This window comes from Polypterus senegalus, chromosome 5 (genome assembly GCF_016835505.1).
Source record: "Polypterus senegalus isolate Bchr_013 chromosome 5, ASM1683550v1, whole genome shotgun sequence".
Lineage (NCBI taxonomy): Eukaryota > Metazoa > Chordata > Cladistia > Polypteriformes > Polypteridae > Polypterus > Polypterus senegalus.
This window is the reverse complement of record NC_053158.1, coordinates 179,971,940-179,990,311: the sequence shown is the minus strand read 5'-3', so window position 1 is coordinate 179,990,311 and position 18,372 is coordinate 179,971,940. Positions and strand designations below refer to the sequence as shown.

The window sequence follows — 18,372 nt, the reverse complement described above, 5'->3', positions numbered from 1 at the left end:
GGTGTGGCCACCAGCTGCTTGAAGTACTGCAGTGCATCTCCTCCTCATGGACTGGACCAGATTTGTCAGTTCTTGCTGTGAGATGTTACCCCACTCTTCCACCAAGGCACCTGCAAGTTCCTGGACATTTCTGGGGGGAATGGCCCTAGCCCTCACCCTGCGATACAACAGGTCCCAGACGTGCTCAATGGGATTTAGTGGGACTCTTCCACTGCGAGGATGATCAGCTGTCCTTCCTGTCTCCCTGTAGCGCTGTCTTAGGCGTCTCACAGTGCGGACATGGCAATTTATTGCCCTAGCCACATCAGCAGTCCTCATGCCTCCCTGCAGCATGCCTAATGCACGTTCATGCAGATGAGCAGGGACCCTGGGCATCTTTCTTTGGGTGTTTTTCACCGTCGGTAGACAAGTCTCTTTAGTGTCCTGCGTTTTTAGAACTGTGACCTTAAATGCCTACTTTCTGTAAGCTGTTAAGGTCTTAACGACCATTCCACAGGTGCATGTTAATTAATTGATTATGGTTAATTGAACATCCATGGAAAACATTGTTTAAACCCTTTACAATGAAGATCTGTAAAGTCATTTGGATTTTTAAAACATTATTGTTGAAATACACAGTCCTGAAAAAGGGATGTTTCTTTTTTTGCTGAGTATATATAGTCTATATTTTTCACTGGTCTTTCATAAGATAAGGTATGAAGAAGAAGAAAAATAAGAAAGTAAACCAGGTGTCTTTAACCATTTATACTTTTTCTCTTGAAATGAGATTGGATTGACCTAAACAACATTAGGTAATCGGGTAGAAAAATAAAAATATGTTCTTTTGTAATGGTCCTTGGATTTTTTGTTTTATTTTCAGTAACAGAGGTTAAGAAAATGAAATAGTAGATAAACCCATAATCCAAATAGCGAGGTGGTACTACATTTTCAAAACCAAAAGGCATGCAATATGGGTTCTTCTTCTAGCAGGTCATAGTGTCAGTAGATTGTTCCCATTTTCTCTGTGTTCACATGCTTTTCCCCAAGGAATTCCTCTTTCCATCCCAAGAAGTTTGTTAGGTTGATTGGTAAATATAAATTGGTTGCATTGTGTGTCATATATAGTGGATCTTCTCTAGGTTTGGGTACCGGCATTGTGTTTCCTGTAAACATCTAATATTAAGGTTAGATTTAATAAATATAAATGTAACATATACATTTTATTTAATTTTATTTATGCATATATTAATATATTAATAATTTCTGAAATGTGTATAAAAATAACAAAATATTTTAAAAAGGTCAGAAGATGAAATGTGGCCAAAATTTAGAAAAAAGTCAAAAACTGGGATATTGTAAGCCCTGTCAACCAAAGCTGAGAGACATAAGGCAAAAAATCAAAAAGTCCAGAAAGCAAGATAAATTCTAGGAATTTCAAAAGGATTTTTTTAAATAGCAAAATAGCCAACAAAAATGGTGTATCTTCAGTTCGGATAAAGAAGTGAAGAAAGGGTAACCTTTTAACCTGTTATAAATTAGGGATTGTAAATTAAGTAATCATTGGTCCTAGCCTTGTGCCCAGACTTGACAGCAGCAGTTCTAACTCTGCATGACTCTACACTTAGAATGACTGAGTTTACAAAATAGATTGATGAAAAAGTTTAAGGAATTATTGATTTTAAGGATTTTAAGTTAATTTGTTTCTAATTGTGTATGGATTCAGGTAATGTATTCATAATTCAGGCACATATCTGCCTAATCCTGGCCAAGAATTAGAGTGGCCAGATGCTCCTGTAGTAGTTGGAGCTTGTTTGCGTGTCAGTTTTTAAGTCATTCATGTAATTGCTTCTTCTTTCTGTTTTTAATTAGTATTAGAACACATACACTCACTAAACAAATTATAGGTAACTATGCAATTATTTAATCAGTCATTCATGTGAAAGCACCACAATGCATAAAATCATGCAGGTACAGATCTGGATCTTCAGTTATTGCTCATATCAAACACCAGAATGGTAAAAAAAAATGTGATCGTGACCATGGCATAATTGTTGGTGCCAGACGTGCTAGTTTGAGTATTTCTGATCTCCTGGTATTTTCACGCACAACAATCTTTAGAGGCTACTCAGAATTTTACAAAAAACAAAAAAATATCCATTGAGTGGCACTTCTGCGAAGAGACACCTTATTGATGAGAAAGGTCAGGGGATAAGAGCCAGGCTGGTTTGAGCTGATAGAAAGGCTATGGTAACTCAGATAACCACTCTGTATAACTGTGGTGAGAAGAAAAGCATCTCAGTATGCATAGCATCTCGAACCTTGAGTTGGATTTGCCACAATAGCAGAAAACCACATTATTTTTAAGTCCTGCCAGACAAGACCAAACAGTTGTGACTTAAGTGAGCACAAGCTTTCCAAAATTGGACACCAGAAAACTGGAAAATAGTAACCCGGTCTAATGAATCTTGATTTCCGCTGAAGCACAGATGGTAAATTTGGCACCAACAACATGACTCCATACACCTAACTGGCTTTTAGTCAACAGTCCAGGCTGATGGTGGCCTAATGGTGTGGGGAATGTTTTTGTGGCAGACTTTGGGCCCATTAATACAAATCAATCATCACCTGAATGTCATGGGCTATTTGAGTATTGTTACTGATCATGTGTAATTCTTGATAACCACAATTTACCACCTTTTAATACATGCTTCCAGCATGAAAATGGTGGTTTTATGAACATGACAACGAGTTCAGTGTTGTTCAGCTGCCTTCCCAGTCACCAGAAATGAATCTAGTAGAACACCTTTGGGATAACTATAGAATGGGACAGACACAGCTGACATATATGCAGAAATTGCATGATGCAGTCATGTCAACATGGACCAGAATCTCAAATGAATGTTTGCAACATCTTGTGGAATCTATGCCACAAAGAACTGAGGCTGTTTGGAGAGCACAAATGAGGCCCTATCCAGTATTAAAATATATATATATATATATATATATATATATATATATATATATATATATATATATATATATATATATACTCCTCACTCACACGCCAGCCTCAGGGTGTACCTTACCTCCGCTTAGCTAGCAAACGAGAGAACTACTTAATGGATTTAAATGAAAGCAAATGAAAAAGAAGAGGAGTCAGGTCAAGGCAGAGAAGGTTTGAGAGAATGGAGGCAAATTGTCAAGGTATTGGCTCAAGAAGAGTGAGCAGATGATGCTCACGAGGTAGGGTCACTCCTGTTGAGCACCCAGGGAACAGGAATGACCAACTGTTCCAGGAGATCCCGCAGACACCAACGGACAATGGTGGGAGAAGGGAGCAGTGATTGCGGTGCTGCCTGCTGAACAAAGAGGGATAGCGGTGGGGAAGACACGAGCCAGTGAGAAGAATGTTGACTGCACTTGTTAGTGAGTGTCTCTGCTGGCTAAGCAGACATAGTTAGGTTAGGAGCAGAAATGTGGTTTAGATGGAAACACCATGGCTCATGATTTGTTTTTAATGGACAGATCCTGAACGTGATTTAACTCTGTTTTACCTGTGGATTATTTATGAATTATTTACTGATTCATCACTGTTTTCACTATGAACCATTTATTAACTCATTTGAACTCAATTTAAAGACTGCACTATTTGCACTCAATTAACAGGCTCATCTTGGTCATGACTATTGATAGTCCTGGGTTCATGGATCAGCTGCAGGCAACACGGATGGTCACACTGACTGTTTCAAAACGTATGACTCAAAGAATCTGTAAAAAATCTGCATCAATACTGCAGTGGACATTACAGACATACCTTTCCTACCTTATACAGTGGAACCTCGGTTTACGACCATAATTTGTTCCAAAACTCGTAAACTGATTTGGTCGTGATCCGAAGCAATTTCCCCCATAGGATTGTATGTAAATGCAATTAATACATTCCAGACCATACGAACTGTATGTAAATATATATATTTTTAATTTTTAAGCACAAATATAGCTAATTATACCATAGAAAAACTGGCTTGTTCGTATACAGAGTGTGTGGTCGTGAACCGAGGTTCCACTGTATATGTTGATGTTTTGGTTGAATAAAATTCAGTGTTTTCTAAGGGTAAACATAATGTTAAGTAGGTTAATCCAATTCAGGATTTTTGGGGCCAGAGACTATTCCAGTGTCATTGTCAAAAGGAATGAAACACCCTAGGCATGGTGCGACTCCATTTCATGACCCATAATCACAATAGCATAAGGTTCACTTGTAAACACCAACTGTCCTTTGGAGAAGTGGTAGTTAAAAGCAATAGAGACATGGAGAGAATGTGCAAATGTTATAAAGACAACAGCTAGGCACGTGATTAAACAAAGAAAATTTTATATGTGAGGCAATACTACTGTGCCACCATGCTGCCTATTGAGAAATAAATTGCAAATAAAATAATAGAGAAATTAATATTTCTTAAGAAAAAGTTGTGACAGCTAAATTGGGTCTGATATATGGGACTGTCCAGGGAAATATGGGATGACTGATCACCCTATACAATGTTCGTTTGCAACACACAATAAATACAGTATGAGATGTAGTAGATTTTGGTTATTGAAGAGAAATATCTAATAAAATATTGTAACTCATTATTGTTCATTTGTGTTGTGTTGTCTGAGAAGTCATCAAGGTGATACATAATGTCATTTTGCATGCAGTTACGGTGATTCACAACTGAGAACTCTAAAATGGACTACTTCACTATTGCTGAATATTCTAGTGCAAGTCTTTTACTGTCCACTAGATGGCTCAAAAGTGTAATTTCTGCACCCTGAATGTCAAGTTGTACTACAGAATCCCCATCTATTGTATCTAAAATGGCTGTACACTTATTCCATACTTATTTGTTTGATATGCTTGATTATTATTATAGAAGATAGGTTTATTTTCTTAACAAATTTTGCACCATACACTAATGGCACTAATATCCCATGTTAAAGCAGACTTACTTCTTGATTGAGAAAGCAGTACAGAACAGCAACTAAGAAACCCTGAAAAACAAAAGATGATAATTAGAGAATCATATTTTGTAAAAAAGGGTACATCTATGAGTAAATTAATAATTTCTGACAATATTCTGTAAATGGTGAGTGAACAGTGATTGAGAATGTGATTTACTGCCTATTCTCCTCAAAGGTTTTCTGATGCTTTTCAACCCTTTTGTTTCTTACATTTGTTTAAAATGAGTTGTCATTGCATGCAAGTTACATAACTGGGTACTCAGAGAGCAGAAATAAATTTCCACATTGGCATGCTAAAAAATATATTTAATTATAAATGCAGTTAAAATGTTCTGTATATTTTCCGAACTGAAGAGTGGGTGTCATTTGTTGTAAATTTTATGTCCCATTTTTATTTTAATAGTAAGCCCCTGATAACACAGTAATAATTACACAAATATGATATAGCCTGTTTATTTTAAAAGCAGTTTGAATTTTTTCTATATTTTATGTGTTTTCTTTTGATCGTCCAATAATTAAAAAATGCTTCATTTGTGGTTGGATCATGCTGCAGAACATACTCAAGCCTTTGTAATAAGAAGATTATTTTTTAAACAACAAATTTCCAGTCAATTTTACTGTAGTTTTACATGACTGCACACATTCCCATGGCCCTGTAGCACAAACTGTTGGATCAGAAAATTGATTTCATACAACTTATAGATAAGTTATATAATTATGATTTTACTCATGCAGGAAAACATTCTCAAAAATATCAGTTACATTCAGCAATCATGTCATTCAGAAATTACAAACAATATGAGCTAATCATAAATAATATTCTCCAACCTGATTTGTCCAGTTCAAGGCCACGTGGAGCTGCGACCTATTTTGGTAGCATTGGGCACAAGGCAGCAACCAGTCTTAGACAGGATGCTTGTACGTCACAGAACACACAAAGGCCAATTTAGAATGCACATCTTTGGAAACTCAGTAATGCAGTGCTATAATATCCTCTAGTTCATTGATTAGCTAACCCACTTAGTCCAGTTAAAGGTTGTAGAAGTCCAAAGCAAAGGCGGTGCAAGGCAGGAGCCAATCCATGAGGGGATGCTATTCCACTGAAAAACAGGCTCCCTTCCAAACCCAGTTACTTATACTGGACCATTTTATGACTCCCAATTAAACTAACATTCACATTTTTTAAAACAATCAAAGAATCAGGAAGAATTAGGAAATTCTGATTTCGTAATCACTGAATTAAAATTTTAGCTCAAGAAGAAAGACATTTAATTTGTATAAACAACTACTGAATTTGTAACGTAGTAATTAATTTGTTAATAAAATAAAGAATTCCAAATTTAACTGGAAAAAAAATAAAAAAATGGATTCCCATAAATAGCCACTGATTTGTAGTAGTAATGCATTTCTGCTAATAATGTCTATAACATTAATTCTTATACCCTGAAATCTATCTATATTACAAGTAGTGATGAGCGAACTCTAAAGAGTTTGCTTCCCTGTGATTTTTGCCGAAATCACAGAAATGTTCAATATACATTGAAGTCAATGGGGAAGGAGAACCTGAATTAGTTTTGAATTGATTATAATGATGCAAATGGTCTTTTTAGTGTTCCTGAGGGCTACGGAAGTGGCTACCAATTATGCTGGACTGTTTACTGTGGTAAAAATTAGATCTGTGCCCTGAGGCAGCAGTGGTAACCACTTCCATCAAGGAGAATGAAACGCCTCCTGAATAGTAATAAATCTTTCATTATTATTATTTCACAGAGTCTCTTGTGTTTTCTGATGAGGGGTGGAAAGAGGGGTTGGCTCCTTTAAGGCCTGTTTTGACTGTATTTACAACTTATGACAAATTATGCATGCAAATTAGCCATGTGGCACTGTGAGCACATAGAGATCAGTGTTATATACTGTATTTGGTGGCAGTACTCATAATATTCTTGTTATGGTCAGCTAATGCAACCCTCAAGTGATAATACTTGAAGTTTTTTTTTTTTTAATGCATGTGGGGTGGAAAGTTGAATATTAACCATGTCATGACATTGCATGAAGCAGTTTTACAAATATCTTACATGTATGAATGCATGAAAGTTCTGTGCATGGTTGCAAGAGCTTTGCGAAGTCACCCATACCTCGCAAAGCATCATGGTGTGCTAGGAACAAAAAAGTTTGTCTAAGCTGGCCACTTGGTGAAATTCCATGAAAAATTCAGTGAACGAGTAACAAAAACCTCTTTGGCAATTTTCACCGATAAAAAATAATGACAAGAATCCATTTTCTGAACCCATTTACAGCTGACAGATGTTCATCACAATGGGCAAAATAAACAACTTCAATTAAAACAGATACAAATGTCTTTAAGATGAAAACCAGAGACACAGTGACCTCCTCCAGATTTGCATCCTGTCCCTTAGAAATGTGAAGCAGCAGTGCTAATCATTACAAATCCATGTCTTACTTATCACATGAGTACTGATACAAGAATCTTAACATGTTCTTGATTTGGGTATACATTTGTTTACAAACCTGAAAGGATCCCAGACAAAGTTCCATGAACAACCTTGCACTTTCACTCACATGCTGTGGTAGGAAATTAAAGACCATGTAGTGTGTTCCAAACAAGGGAATCAGAAGCAGTGTTGACTTTGCCAGACGCCTGCAAAACAAAGCAGAAGAGATTTTAAAACATTCTGTTTTCAATCTGGGCACTTGAAAATCTCTCTCTATATAAAATTCAACATCTGTATGTCTGTCTTTCCGCTTTTCACAAGAGAAATACTTAACAGATATTTTTTCTATAATTTGTGTGACTATTCCGGTTGATTTTGCGACTTCTGTCACCACGCTAAATATCATATTTTGCTTGCTGTACCGATTTATTTTTTTGTGAATCAGAGAGAGAGACAGTGGGCCGAGGGCATGGGGAAGCATGACGTCAAGAGTAGGGAGCCGGGAAGGGCCCTCCTCGCTGTCCTGTTTCACTATTACATGGGCAGAGCCGTAGTTACATACAAAATATCCTGGTTTTAACATTTTTTTTCAAATTGTAAAAACCAAAAAGACAGTAATTAATTTTAAATAGAAAGCTAGAAGACTGGATAGACTGTTTAAAAGTCCAGAGGTGTATCTGAATAACTTAAAATATTTTCCAAAAGCAATTAATTGGTCTCATTATTTTTATAATGTTTTATATATTGTAATGCAGGACCAAGAAGAGACTGGCAACTTTAGCTTGTGTAGAGCAGTTGCTGGGCAATAAGATGCCCAAATGGTTTTTGCAGTGGCAATAGTGACACTACACCGCTGGTACCCTGGAGTAAATTTTCCTGGAGTATAAATATGGATTGAATGCACTGGGAGAAGACTGGGAATTTCAGGAGTCAGCCAAACTGTTGGATAGCAGCATGGAGACCGGTGACATTTACATTTATTCATTAAGTAGATACTTTTATCCAAAGAAACTTACAAAAGAGTTCAGTGTAGTTGAGCAAACTTCAGTCTGGGTTCTGTTTTGAGAAAAATATTATAGGACAAGGTCACAAAATGGACCAACACAAATGAAAAGCTCTAAACCAATTACAACAACACAAGAGTATTTATTCATTCATAGCTACAAAGAACCTAGCATCAAAAACATTTTCAATGAGATATTCACATAACAAGATCAGTGGTGTGGATGGAGGTTGGCAGCTGATTTCACCATCTAGGAGCTAGAAATGAACAGAATTTGGATTGAGATTTAATGCCACATACAGAGGTGGTGTGATTCATTAACAGACCTGAGTGGGCAAGAAGGAGTGTAGGACCTCATGCATCTCTCCATATACATAGGTGTTTAATCATTGACTACCCAATAGGTAAGCATCAGTGATTTCAAATGAACACATGCTACTATCAGGAGACATTGGAGTGAACTGAAAAGAGCAGTGGCGTGCTGCAGTCTGTGTTGGTTCAACAAAAGAGATGCTGCTACATTTTGGACCATTTGCAAAGGCATGGCGGTGCATACAGGTACCCCATCTGCAGTGGTTAAGACATGACAAAACCAATGTATTGACCAGTAGTTGAGCTGTATAATCTGTCAGATATGGTCTGATTTGCATTAACGAGAGAAAACTGTAATGTGGTCAGCAGAGGATAGCCAGCCATTGTTTATCACTTCAAGGTTATGTACTGACTTGGTCGGTGTTAATAATAATAAGCTGAGCTTTATGTAGTCAGTTGCTTTGAACAGATGGGCTGTGAGGCTCCATTGATGACCCAACTCAATGTAGTATATTTTTCCTATTTTTTCAGGTATTGCAATAACATTCTTTACATTTCTAAAAATACAAATAAGTGTTCAGAATCTTCTGTTCTGCTTGAAGTGGCAGGAATTTGCTGTTATATCTGCCATATGCTTTTCTTTTGTCTACTGCTCTGGTTGAACTGTTCAGAAATGTCTAAGAGACTGACTTAGCACATGCTGGCCATTATTTAGCCTATTATTTTTTGTAGAAGTATTCTTCTAGTGTTTTGTTTATTATAGTTTCAATAATTTTACTCGGGATATGCAGTATGTAGGACTTATTAATCTGTAATTACTATGATCCAGATTTTTAAACCCTTCTGTTTTGTGAATTGGAGTTACAGCGACAATTTTCCAGGAATCAGACTCCATTTACCTGTTTAGTAATTGCTAGAATATTTTTAGTAAACATTTATAAATGATGTATTTCATTTCTTTCAATATACCAGGAAAAATTGCATTGGACCCTGGAGTTGTTTTTTTTTTTTTAAGTCCTCAATGCATTGAGGGTTTGAAGTACTTTTGATTCTTCTCTGTTAAAATCTGTAAACTCAGGGCTTTCTTGTACTTCTGCATGAGTCATTCCATTTATCTCTTCTTGAATGAAAGGCTGGGTAAGGTTTTTATGTAGTTGATTTGTTGCTTATTTTCACTGATATGTCCTAGTGTGTCTCTAAGGCTTCTTAAACTTTGTTTTATTGCTTCTTACTACAGTAGTACCTAAAACATGTTTACTGCTTGCTTGGCCTTAAGGGCAACTTTTTATTATTTGGTTTCTTTATGAGCCTTTTAAAGTTTTTCAGATTCCTGCACTACTTTCTGATATTCCTCTAGAACTACATTTTTTGTCTCTTTTTAAATATTAACATAGGATGATCACTTTAGTCTTACCATTTTTAAAATGCCTTTATTTATATATCTACAACATTTCTTTTGTCCTTTCATTTTATTTTTTGGGGTATATTTTTTCCAGCTTGATTTACAATGTCTCTAAGGCTGGAATGTAAATTTTAAAACCACATCTTTGCTTCCCTTTAAAGAGACAGAAATTCTATAAAATATACTAGGGTGCTCTGCCCCCTGCTCACTTCACTCGCCTACCCCCGGGTTTGGTTTGCCAGATACACAATTTAAAGAGATTGTTATTTTCATGGGAATTGTAACATATGCATTATTTCCACTTTTACTTTTAAACTTTTGTAAAAGCAATACTTGTCCTTTATTTCTGGCCCCGCGTGTGCTTAAATCTTTCTCACGGGACATATAACACTACCCATGGGGCTGGCTGAACTCACGCTAAGGAGATGTCGTCATTTGCTGTCTTTCTGCTGCTGCTGCTGGCGAGCTGTGTGTTCTTTTTGTCGTGCTGCACGACGATCATTTAAAAGCCTGTACAGCAGCTGTCCTTCTGCCACTTCGTGTCTCTGCCGCTCACATGGATGCACGCTAAGGAGTTGCAGTCGGATCATCTGTTGGCTTTTTGCTGCTGGCATGCTGCATTTCCTGCTTATTGCGCTTTGCGCCGATCATTTCAAAGCCTGTACAGCAGCTGTCCTTTTGCCATTTCACGTCCCTGCCGCTCTTGTTGTTGGGGGAAAAGGGACAGGGGTTGCTGAATGCACGCTAAGGAAAAGCGGTCATATCATCTGCTGGCTTCCTGCTGCTGCTGCTGGCAAGCTGCATGTTCTGCTTATCGCTTGTCGTTGTTTTAATAGCTGGGAGCACATCATGTCCGTCTGCCAAAAGCATTCCAACAGCTGCTTGGTTAGATGTCCTTGAACTTCTTTTAAATGTTGTCTCACTGCCTTGTCTCACGTGACATTAAAGTGTCTCTCACAGGATATCAAATTGTCTTTGCGTGACGCTAAAGTGTCTCTCCCGGGACGTCAAATTGTCTTTGAGTGACATTAAAGTGTCTCTTGCGGGAAGTCAAATTATCTCCGTGTGACGCTAAAGTGTCTCTTGCAGAACGTCAAATTGTCTTCTGAGAAGATCACATCTTGTCCCCCTAGTCTCCCTCCCAGGATTTATTTTTATAATAGAGAGATAACCAATATGACTGAGATTGCAAACCAAGTGCACCATCAGTGCCTTGTAGACGTTGTATTTATTGTTACATCTATCACCAAACCTGCTCCACCCAATTTAGAGTCAGAAGAGTTAAATTCTATCCCAGAAGCACCAGGTGCCTGCCAGTATCCAACCCTAGGATAGGGTGCCTGTCAAAGTCAGAACACACTTTTATATACACCTTACCTCACTTGTACAGGGTCAATTAACCTAACATACTTGTCTTATGAACACCTTATATTTAAAATACAGCCAAGGCTAAATCTTATAGCAGTGTTACACTCTGTTGGAGAGGATGAGATATTGAGATGGCAGTGATAGATTGGCCATCTAGCTCAGTGAAGAGGAATAATTATGTTTTGTATGTAGTCTTTACCCTATTTTCTGACACCAATTGCACACCCAACCTACCTAGAATGTGATCTTTCTCTGAATTATGAACAGTCTCAGATAACTAGGAAATCTGTTTCTCTTCTCCATATCAAACAATTTTGTGCCATGACATTTTGAAGATTTCTTCAACTTTTTTCCCTACAATTTTTTTTGTGTGTGTGTGTGTGGGGGGGTATTTCTTCTTCTCTTTGTAGGGAGTCAAGCCAGGGGGGGCTCTCAAAAAGCAGCGCCTGTTAAAGCCCAATGAGGCATTCCTTGTGTGTTGGGATATACAAGAAATAATTTGTTGCTGCATTACATCTGAGTGTCTCTGCCTTATCAATGACTAATACTGAGTACAACATTTCAGATATCAATAGTAGCAGTGTACTAACTAGCTAACTAAAGTTATCAGAAATATCCACAAGCCACCACAAAACTAAAGAAAATGATTAAAAAAAATATTTTGTTCTATCTGTCCATCCATTTCAAAATATACTTATCCAGAGCAGGATCACTGGGAAGCTGGTACTGATCCCAGCAAGCACTGGGCGCAAAGCAAAAATACTCCATGGACTGGGTGTCAGTCCATCACAGTATTTTGTAATACTCATACTTTAATTGCAAAACCTCATGTAAAACTTATGCTTTGTGAGAAGCCATATTGCATTTGCTTAAGTGGGTAATATACTGTGAAATAATGCATTGCTTCTGAGAAATGTGACAATTCTACACTTAGGAGCTTTTGGTGAAGTACTTCCACCTCATTCATGGCTCAGCCCATCAAGTCCGGGCACAGCAGATTTAGTTTTGCTAAGGTACAGTTCTGATAGTTTCTTTTTACCAGTCTGTTTTATACTGTATTGTAAATTTGTTAATGCTCATTGATGAAGGAGATTAGTTATTGTCTTTGTAATTTCTTTTACACATATTTAACACTGATAGATGGCTAAACTGAGTTTAGCTACGATTGTATATTCTTGAAAAATGGTTTGATCAGATTTTATTTAGGAAACGGCGGCTTCAAATACCATTAATCAGGACCCAGAAAATATAGTAAAGAGACTTCATATAAAATTAAATTAGTACAACAACAGGGCAGGTGAGCTGTGGAGAGACATAATTAACAGCACTCTAGAGCTGTGTGGCAGTAAATGAGCCATCAGTCCAGCAAAGATAATTATATTACAAGCGTGTCTTATTTATAAGAATGCAAAACTTGTATGTAAAGCTGTTGATGGTGCTTATCATGAAAGATACTATTAGTTGACAACTTTAGGCGTTTTTATCATGTATCCATGGAAATTCTAAGCTCTTCAGAAGTCCCTAAGATCTTTCGTTTAAAATATTTAGAATTAGAAGTTTAGAATTAATTAAGAACATCTTAAATGAGATATACATGAATACACTGGTGGTTGTTTATTTTAAAGCCCACTATTTTTGTCTCAGCTTGCTCGACCACAGACATAATTGAGGCATATGTAGTCAGGATATTGTTAATGTAAATTTCAATGTGAAACTGAAACAATGGTGGAAGTATATATTTTTTTGCATAAATCAACCCGCCCTTCCATCCATCCATTCATCAATGTACTCAGTTTGCTTAATTCAGTTTGGCAGTCTTTTCTAGCAGTCCAAACGCAGATTAAATCATCAATTTATTCAGTTTCCTTAATTCTGTTTTAAGGTCATGGGGAACTGCAATCTTTTCTAGTAGAATTGCTACTCACCCACTGGAGCCAGTTTACCATGTGTGTTACCATGGCACACATGTCTTTGACATGTACAGTAGATGACTACTGCAGAAAAACCCACATAGACAGGGAGAATGTATAAACTCAACAGAACAAATAACAAAGCAGTAATTTGAAATGGACCTAGTTTCATGTCAGGCTGCACAGCCTGTTCTCATCAGAATTGCTCTAATGTTCTTAAAACTGCAAGGCAGCAGCACTGAGTAATGTACCACTATATCACCCTTAGTATTAAGTTATGGTATACATTATAATTAGTTATAGTACAGAACATGCTGTACCATATCTATCTATCTATCTATATACTATCTATCTATCTATCTATCTATCTATCTATCTATCTATCTATCTGCCATGGTGATAGAATAAATTTGAAAATATTTTATACCTCTTGCCCAATGTATACCTTCAATGCCTTTCCTCAGTATCCTCATGTGTCTAATTCTGTCTCACCCAGCACTCCCTCTCTGATAAAGCCTGCTTCTCAGACTCTGCCAATATTTTTAAGGTGCCTTGTGTGCCTCTTGTCCACTTTTATGTACTCTTCCAGTATTTGAAGGCAACTCTCAGCATGTCTCCTTGTCTGTCATTTCCGCATTCGATCTCATCACCAATTTGCTATGCATGTTAGCTTTGAAATCAGTGCTTTCTATTGTAATTGATTTTAACTTTATTACATGTCTCTACTCAGAGTAACAAATCACTGTGATTTGTTTGACTTATTCTAATGGACTTCAGTTTGAAGATTTTATATAATTCAATTGCTACTTAATAAATCTGTCAAAACATTTCCAACCCACATAAAACTAAATGTGTTGTGCAAATGTGTTCTTCATGCTAAGGTGATTGTAGTTAGCATTTGGAGATGGAAGAATATGTTAATAATCTTAAGCTTTAACTGTTTTTTTGGAGACAATAAATTAACCATTTGACTGTGATATACTTAAAGAATTTTTTTTTATTATTGATCTGCTATTTGGAATGTGTGGCTTTTTACCATACTCGGCACCTGAACTCATTTTCCTGTGCTTTCTCTTTTTCAATTTGGGCCACTGCATGGACTCTATTTTAGCTGTTGAATATAAAATCAAATAAAACTGATTGTATTAACAGAATATTTTACCCAAATATATTTTTTATACATTGCATACTTTACATGTTTTGTAATGATGACTGAGAAAAAAAGTTTAACCTCATGTTTACATGAAAGAGAGAGAGAGAGGTTAGGAGCGCACCCTGATTGCAACCGTATTGTTGCACCCACCACATGACAAACCAACTCAGGATCCCAGATTATGACCCAAGTGCAGCCATGCAGCGGGTGACACCTCAGCACCACACTAGTTCAGATAGAATGGAACCAGTGTGAGGTTTTTTATGATGGCTGGAGTGACAATTCTGCCACCAACCCCCAGGTTTTTCCCTGCAGGTTGGAGAGCCTACATGCCGGGCTGGATGCAGGTTAATATCATACCGAGGACGGAGCAATTGTAGGTTAGGTTAAGAGCCTTGCTCAAGGGCCCAATGAAGTACAAACACTTTTGGCGTTTACGGGATTGGTACCGGCAACCTTCCAATTACCAAGTGCAAATCCCTGGTCTCAGTGCCACCACTGGGCCCACTCCGTTTACATGAAGAACAGAGATAAAGTTTATGACAAAATACAAGCAAATAGTGACTAGTGCTGTAAAGTGCAATGTGAACATCACTGGGAAAAAAATTGCAATTCACAAGAGTACTACCTTCTATTCAAAATCTCAATCACGTGTGAATTGTGTTTACAGTTTGTGATTTCACTGGAAGTATCTATTTAATGATATTTTATTAAAAAGTGCATTTTTCATGCATGTTGTAGGCATGTGAGAGGATAACTGATACAGCACCACACAGATTAAAAATATGTTAGAAAGTAAATCCAAATCCAGAGAAGACCATGCAGGAGCTCTAACCTCTATTTCACTTCTGTCCTTCCTGGTAGACTGATAATTGCAAATTTTCTGAGTTCCATACAAAAAAGTAAAAAGATAAAGCTGCAATCAATTTAAGTTTTGCTGACTTTAAATATATGAATCCGACTACTGTGACAAACAAATCTATATAGACCAAACAGACAACAATTAGCGTCAGCAAATTATTCATGCATGAATACCTGAGCAATACTGACCAAATAAAAAGTCATAAATAAAACAGAGAAATGCATATTTGAAAAGAAAAGCAAAGTAAAGGAGGCTGACCTTGTTGCTGATGTGGCAGTGAATTATGCTCTTGTGCTGAATGTCCATTGGGCCAATTAGAATGAATGGTTGGTTTATCCAATATACAGTAAGCATGTTTCAAAATGTCATTGTGTCTGTATTTCATTCATCAGTCATGGTCGTAGTCTTGTATGGTAAAAGCCAAAGGAATAGATACTTAATATATTCTACACATACTGTTCAAAAAAGTTAATTAAAGGAACACTTTTTAATCAGAGTATAGCATTAAGTCAATGAAACTTCTGGGCTATTGATCTGGTCAGTTATGTAGCAGAGGGGGTTGTTAATCAGTTTCAGCTGCTTTGGTGTTCATGAAATGAACAACAGGTGCACTAGAAGGGCAAAAATAAGACAACCTCCAAAACAGGAATGGTTTAACAGGTGGAGGCCACTGACATGTTTCCCTCCACATCTTTTCTGACTGTTTTTTCACTAGTTTTGCATTTGGCTATGGTTAGTGTCACTACTGGTAGCATGAGGCGATACCTGGACCCTACAGTGGTTGCACAGATAGTCCAACTTCTCCAGGATGGCACATCAATAGGTGCCACTGCCAGAAGGGTTGCTGTGTCTCCTAGGACAGTCTTAACGGCATGGAGGAGATTCTAGGAGACAGGCAGTTACTCTAGAAGAGCCGGACAGGGCTGTAGAAGGTCACACAATGACCAGGCTGAAATAAGTCTGGATGGTGGGCGGATTGATGTTTTCCAAATAGTTTTTAATTGTAGAGGAAAAGACAGATTAGTTGCAAAACAGATATTAATGCCATTTACTACAAAGGTCTCTATTCCCTTAAATACTGTTTTATTATAGTTGATCAGAAGCTTCATTCAAAGAATGCAAAGGCATTCTTCACATTAAATTTTAGATTCCTGTTTAGAAGCCTATAAAATACTGTATAAAGTACTTCTTAGCAAATCTTTCCTATTTGATCATTAAACACATTTTATGGAAAATACATATAAACTATCGATTCTACGTTATTCAAAGTACATACTGTTAATACTGATTAACTTTCTAAAAAGATAATATCAGCTATCACTTCTTGGCAGCTGTAAAACCTGCATTAGCAATTGGGGTCTTATAACAGATGGTGAGCTTGGCACTGTCTTACACCAAAATGTCTTGGCATTCTGCTTGCTGGGTAGGTCAAATGAATTTTTATATATACAGCACAATTCACTGAGTTCTATTGTTTGCCAGATAATAAGCAATATTATTATAAATTAGAAAACAGACTAACATGCAATTTTTGAAAACCAGTATTGTTTACTATACACATAGTGGGAATAATAAAAATGCCTGCTAATTAAACTAAAATGCATTACTCCATCAAAAAAATATGAAAATTAATAAATTAAAAGTGAATTCTATATTTTCTTTGTCTTGATGAATTACACTATCCTTGTTTTTATAAAGGCAAATGTTTCTTAAATTTTTTTTTTTTTTTTGTAATTTTGTAAAACACTTTTATGTAAAGAAGGTTGTTTTATTTACATAAGCCTAAATGATGACTGACATGTTTGTAGATGTACTAATCATTATTCATAATAAATAATACACCCAGTCATATAATTTGTTTAAAGCATGATTCTTTACTCTAGTTTTGATGTTTTTTTCTAATATAAGATTGTGCTTACCCTGTGGTCTGTGTGTGGATCCCAGTGCATTGATGGGGGCATAGTGCTGAAAAAGTTGCCATCGTCCTTCAGATGAGACGTAAAACTAGGGTTATGATGGTTATGAAAGTAAGCAAATGGTTTACCCGATGTTACTATGTTATTCTTTGTGCTGTAACAGAGTTCCAGAATTTCAGAAAAGTAAAATAATAACAAAATCCACTATTACTATCAGTTTTACTTTTAATTAAATAAACTCTAGTTCTAAGGTGCCTAGGATGGCAGCCATGGTAGTTTGATGCTCCGTCTTTTGTCTGTCATTTTGTGTTCAATTCATTGTCACCAGGCAAAGTCATATAACATATACAAGGGAAGAGAATATCTGTCACAGTGTGCAACCTGATCTAACCCCTGTCACACACATGTGCATGGGAGGCAGCTAAAGGGTCTAAATGAGAGTAATTCCATGCCAGACAAGGGGGTGGAGGAGTGCGCTGACCTTTTTTCTCGCTTTCCTGCAGACTGTTCACGAGAAATTCCACCAGACTCTGATGATGTCACTTCTGGTCCCAAACCCATGGTGGAGGACCATTCCAGTTCCAGCCCTTTTAATGACGTCACTTCCGGGTTCAAGCCTATGGAGGAAGATCCTTCCGGATCTGGCCCTATTGACATCATATCCTGCTTTGGCCTTTAAAACCGCTATTGAACAAACAATCAATCAGTTCTGTTTTGGACTCCGTTCTGAGCACATCAGTGCTAGCAATTCACTCTTTTGCAGCCAGGGAATATTATACAGGTGGCTGCCCCAAACCTTTTTATGACTCTTGCATCTGCTTTTTGTGACACTGCACATATTATAACTACATCTGCGGATCTTACAACTTTGTTGATCACAGGTGCTCATGCTGCTAAACAGTTAGTTCTTTTTAAATCATTCTATTCCAACCTAGAATTGCTTAGTAGAAACTGTAAGGCATTTTATTTACCACACAAGTTCTCCTCAGTGAATGTGGATGGTTTTTACA

The 18,372-nt window shown here is 36.9% G+C and overlaps 1 protein-coding gene across 5 annotated transcripts in view; it reads right to left on the bottom strand.

Moving 5' to 3' along the window:
- The window catches only part of ghrhrl (growth hormone releasing hormone receptor, like), a 144,291-nt gene that overhangs the window by 2,437 nt on the left and 123,482 nt on the right, over positions 1-18,372 (bottom strand). For 2 of the 5 annotated variants that reach the window (XM_039753674.1, XM_039753673.1), the window contains exons 11-12: positions 7,513-7,642; positions 4,972-5,013 (exon numbers count right to left, since the gene is read on the bottom strand). In XM_039753674.1, the coding sequence (XP_039609608.1) occupies positions 4,972-5,013; positions 7,513-7,642 (172 nt within the window). Of the gene's footprint in view, positions 1-4,971; positions 5,014-7,512; positions 7,643-8,452; positions 8,493-18,372 lie in introns of those variants that run through there. The other 3 variants (XR_005633793.1, XR_005633792.1, XM_039753675.1) reach the window with 3 other exon arrangements.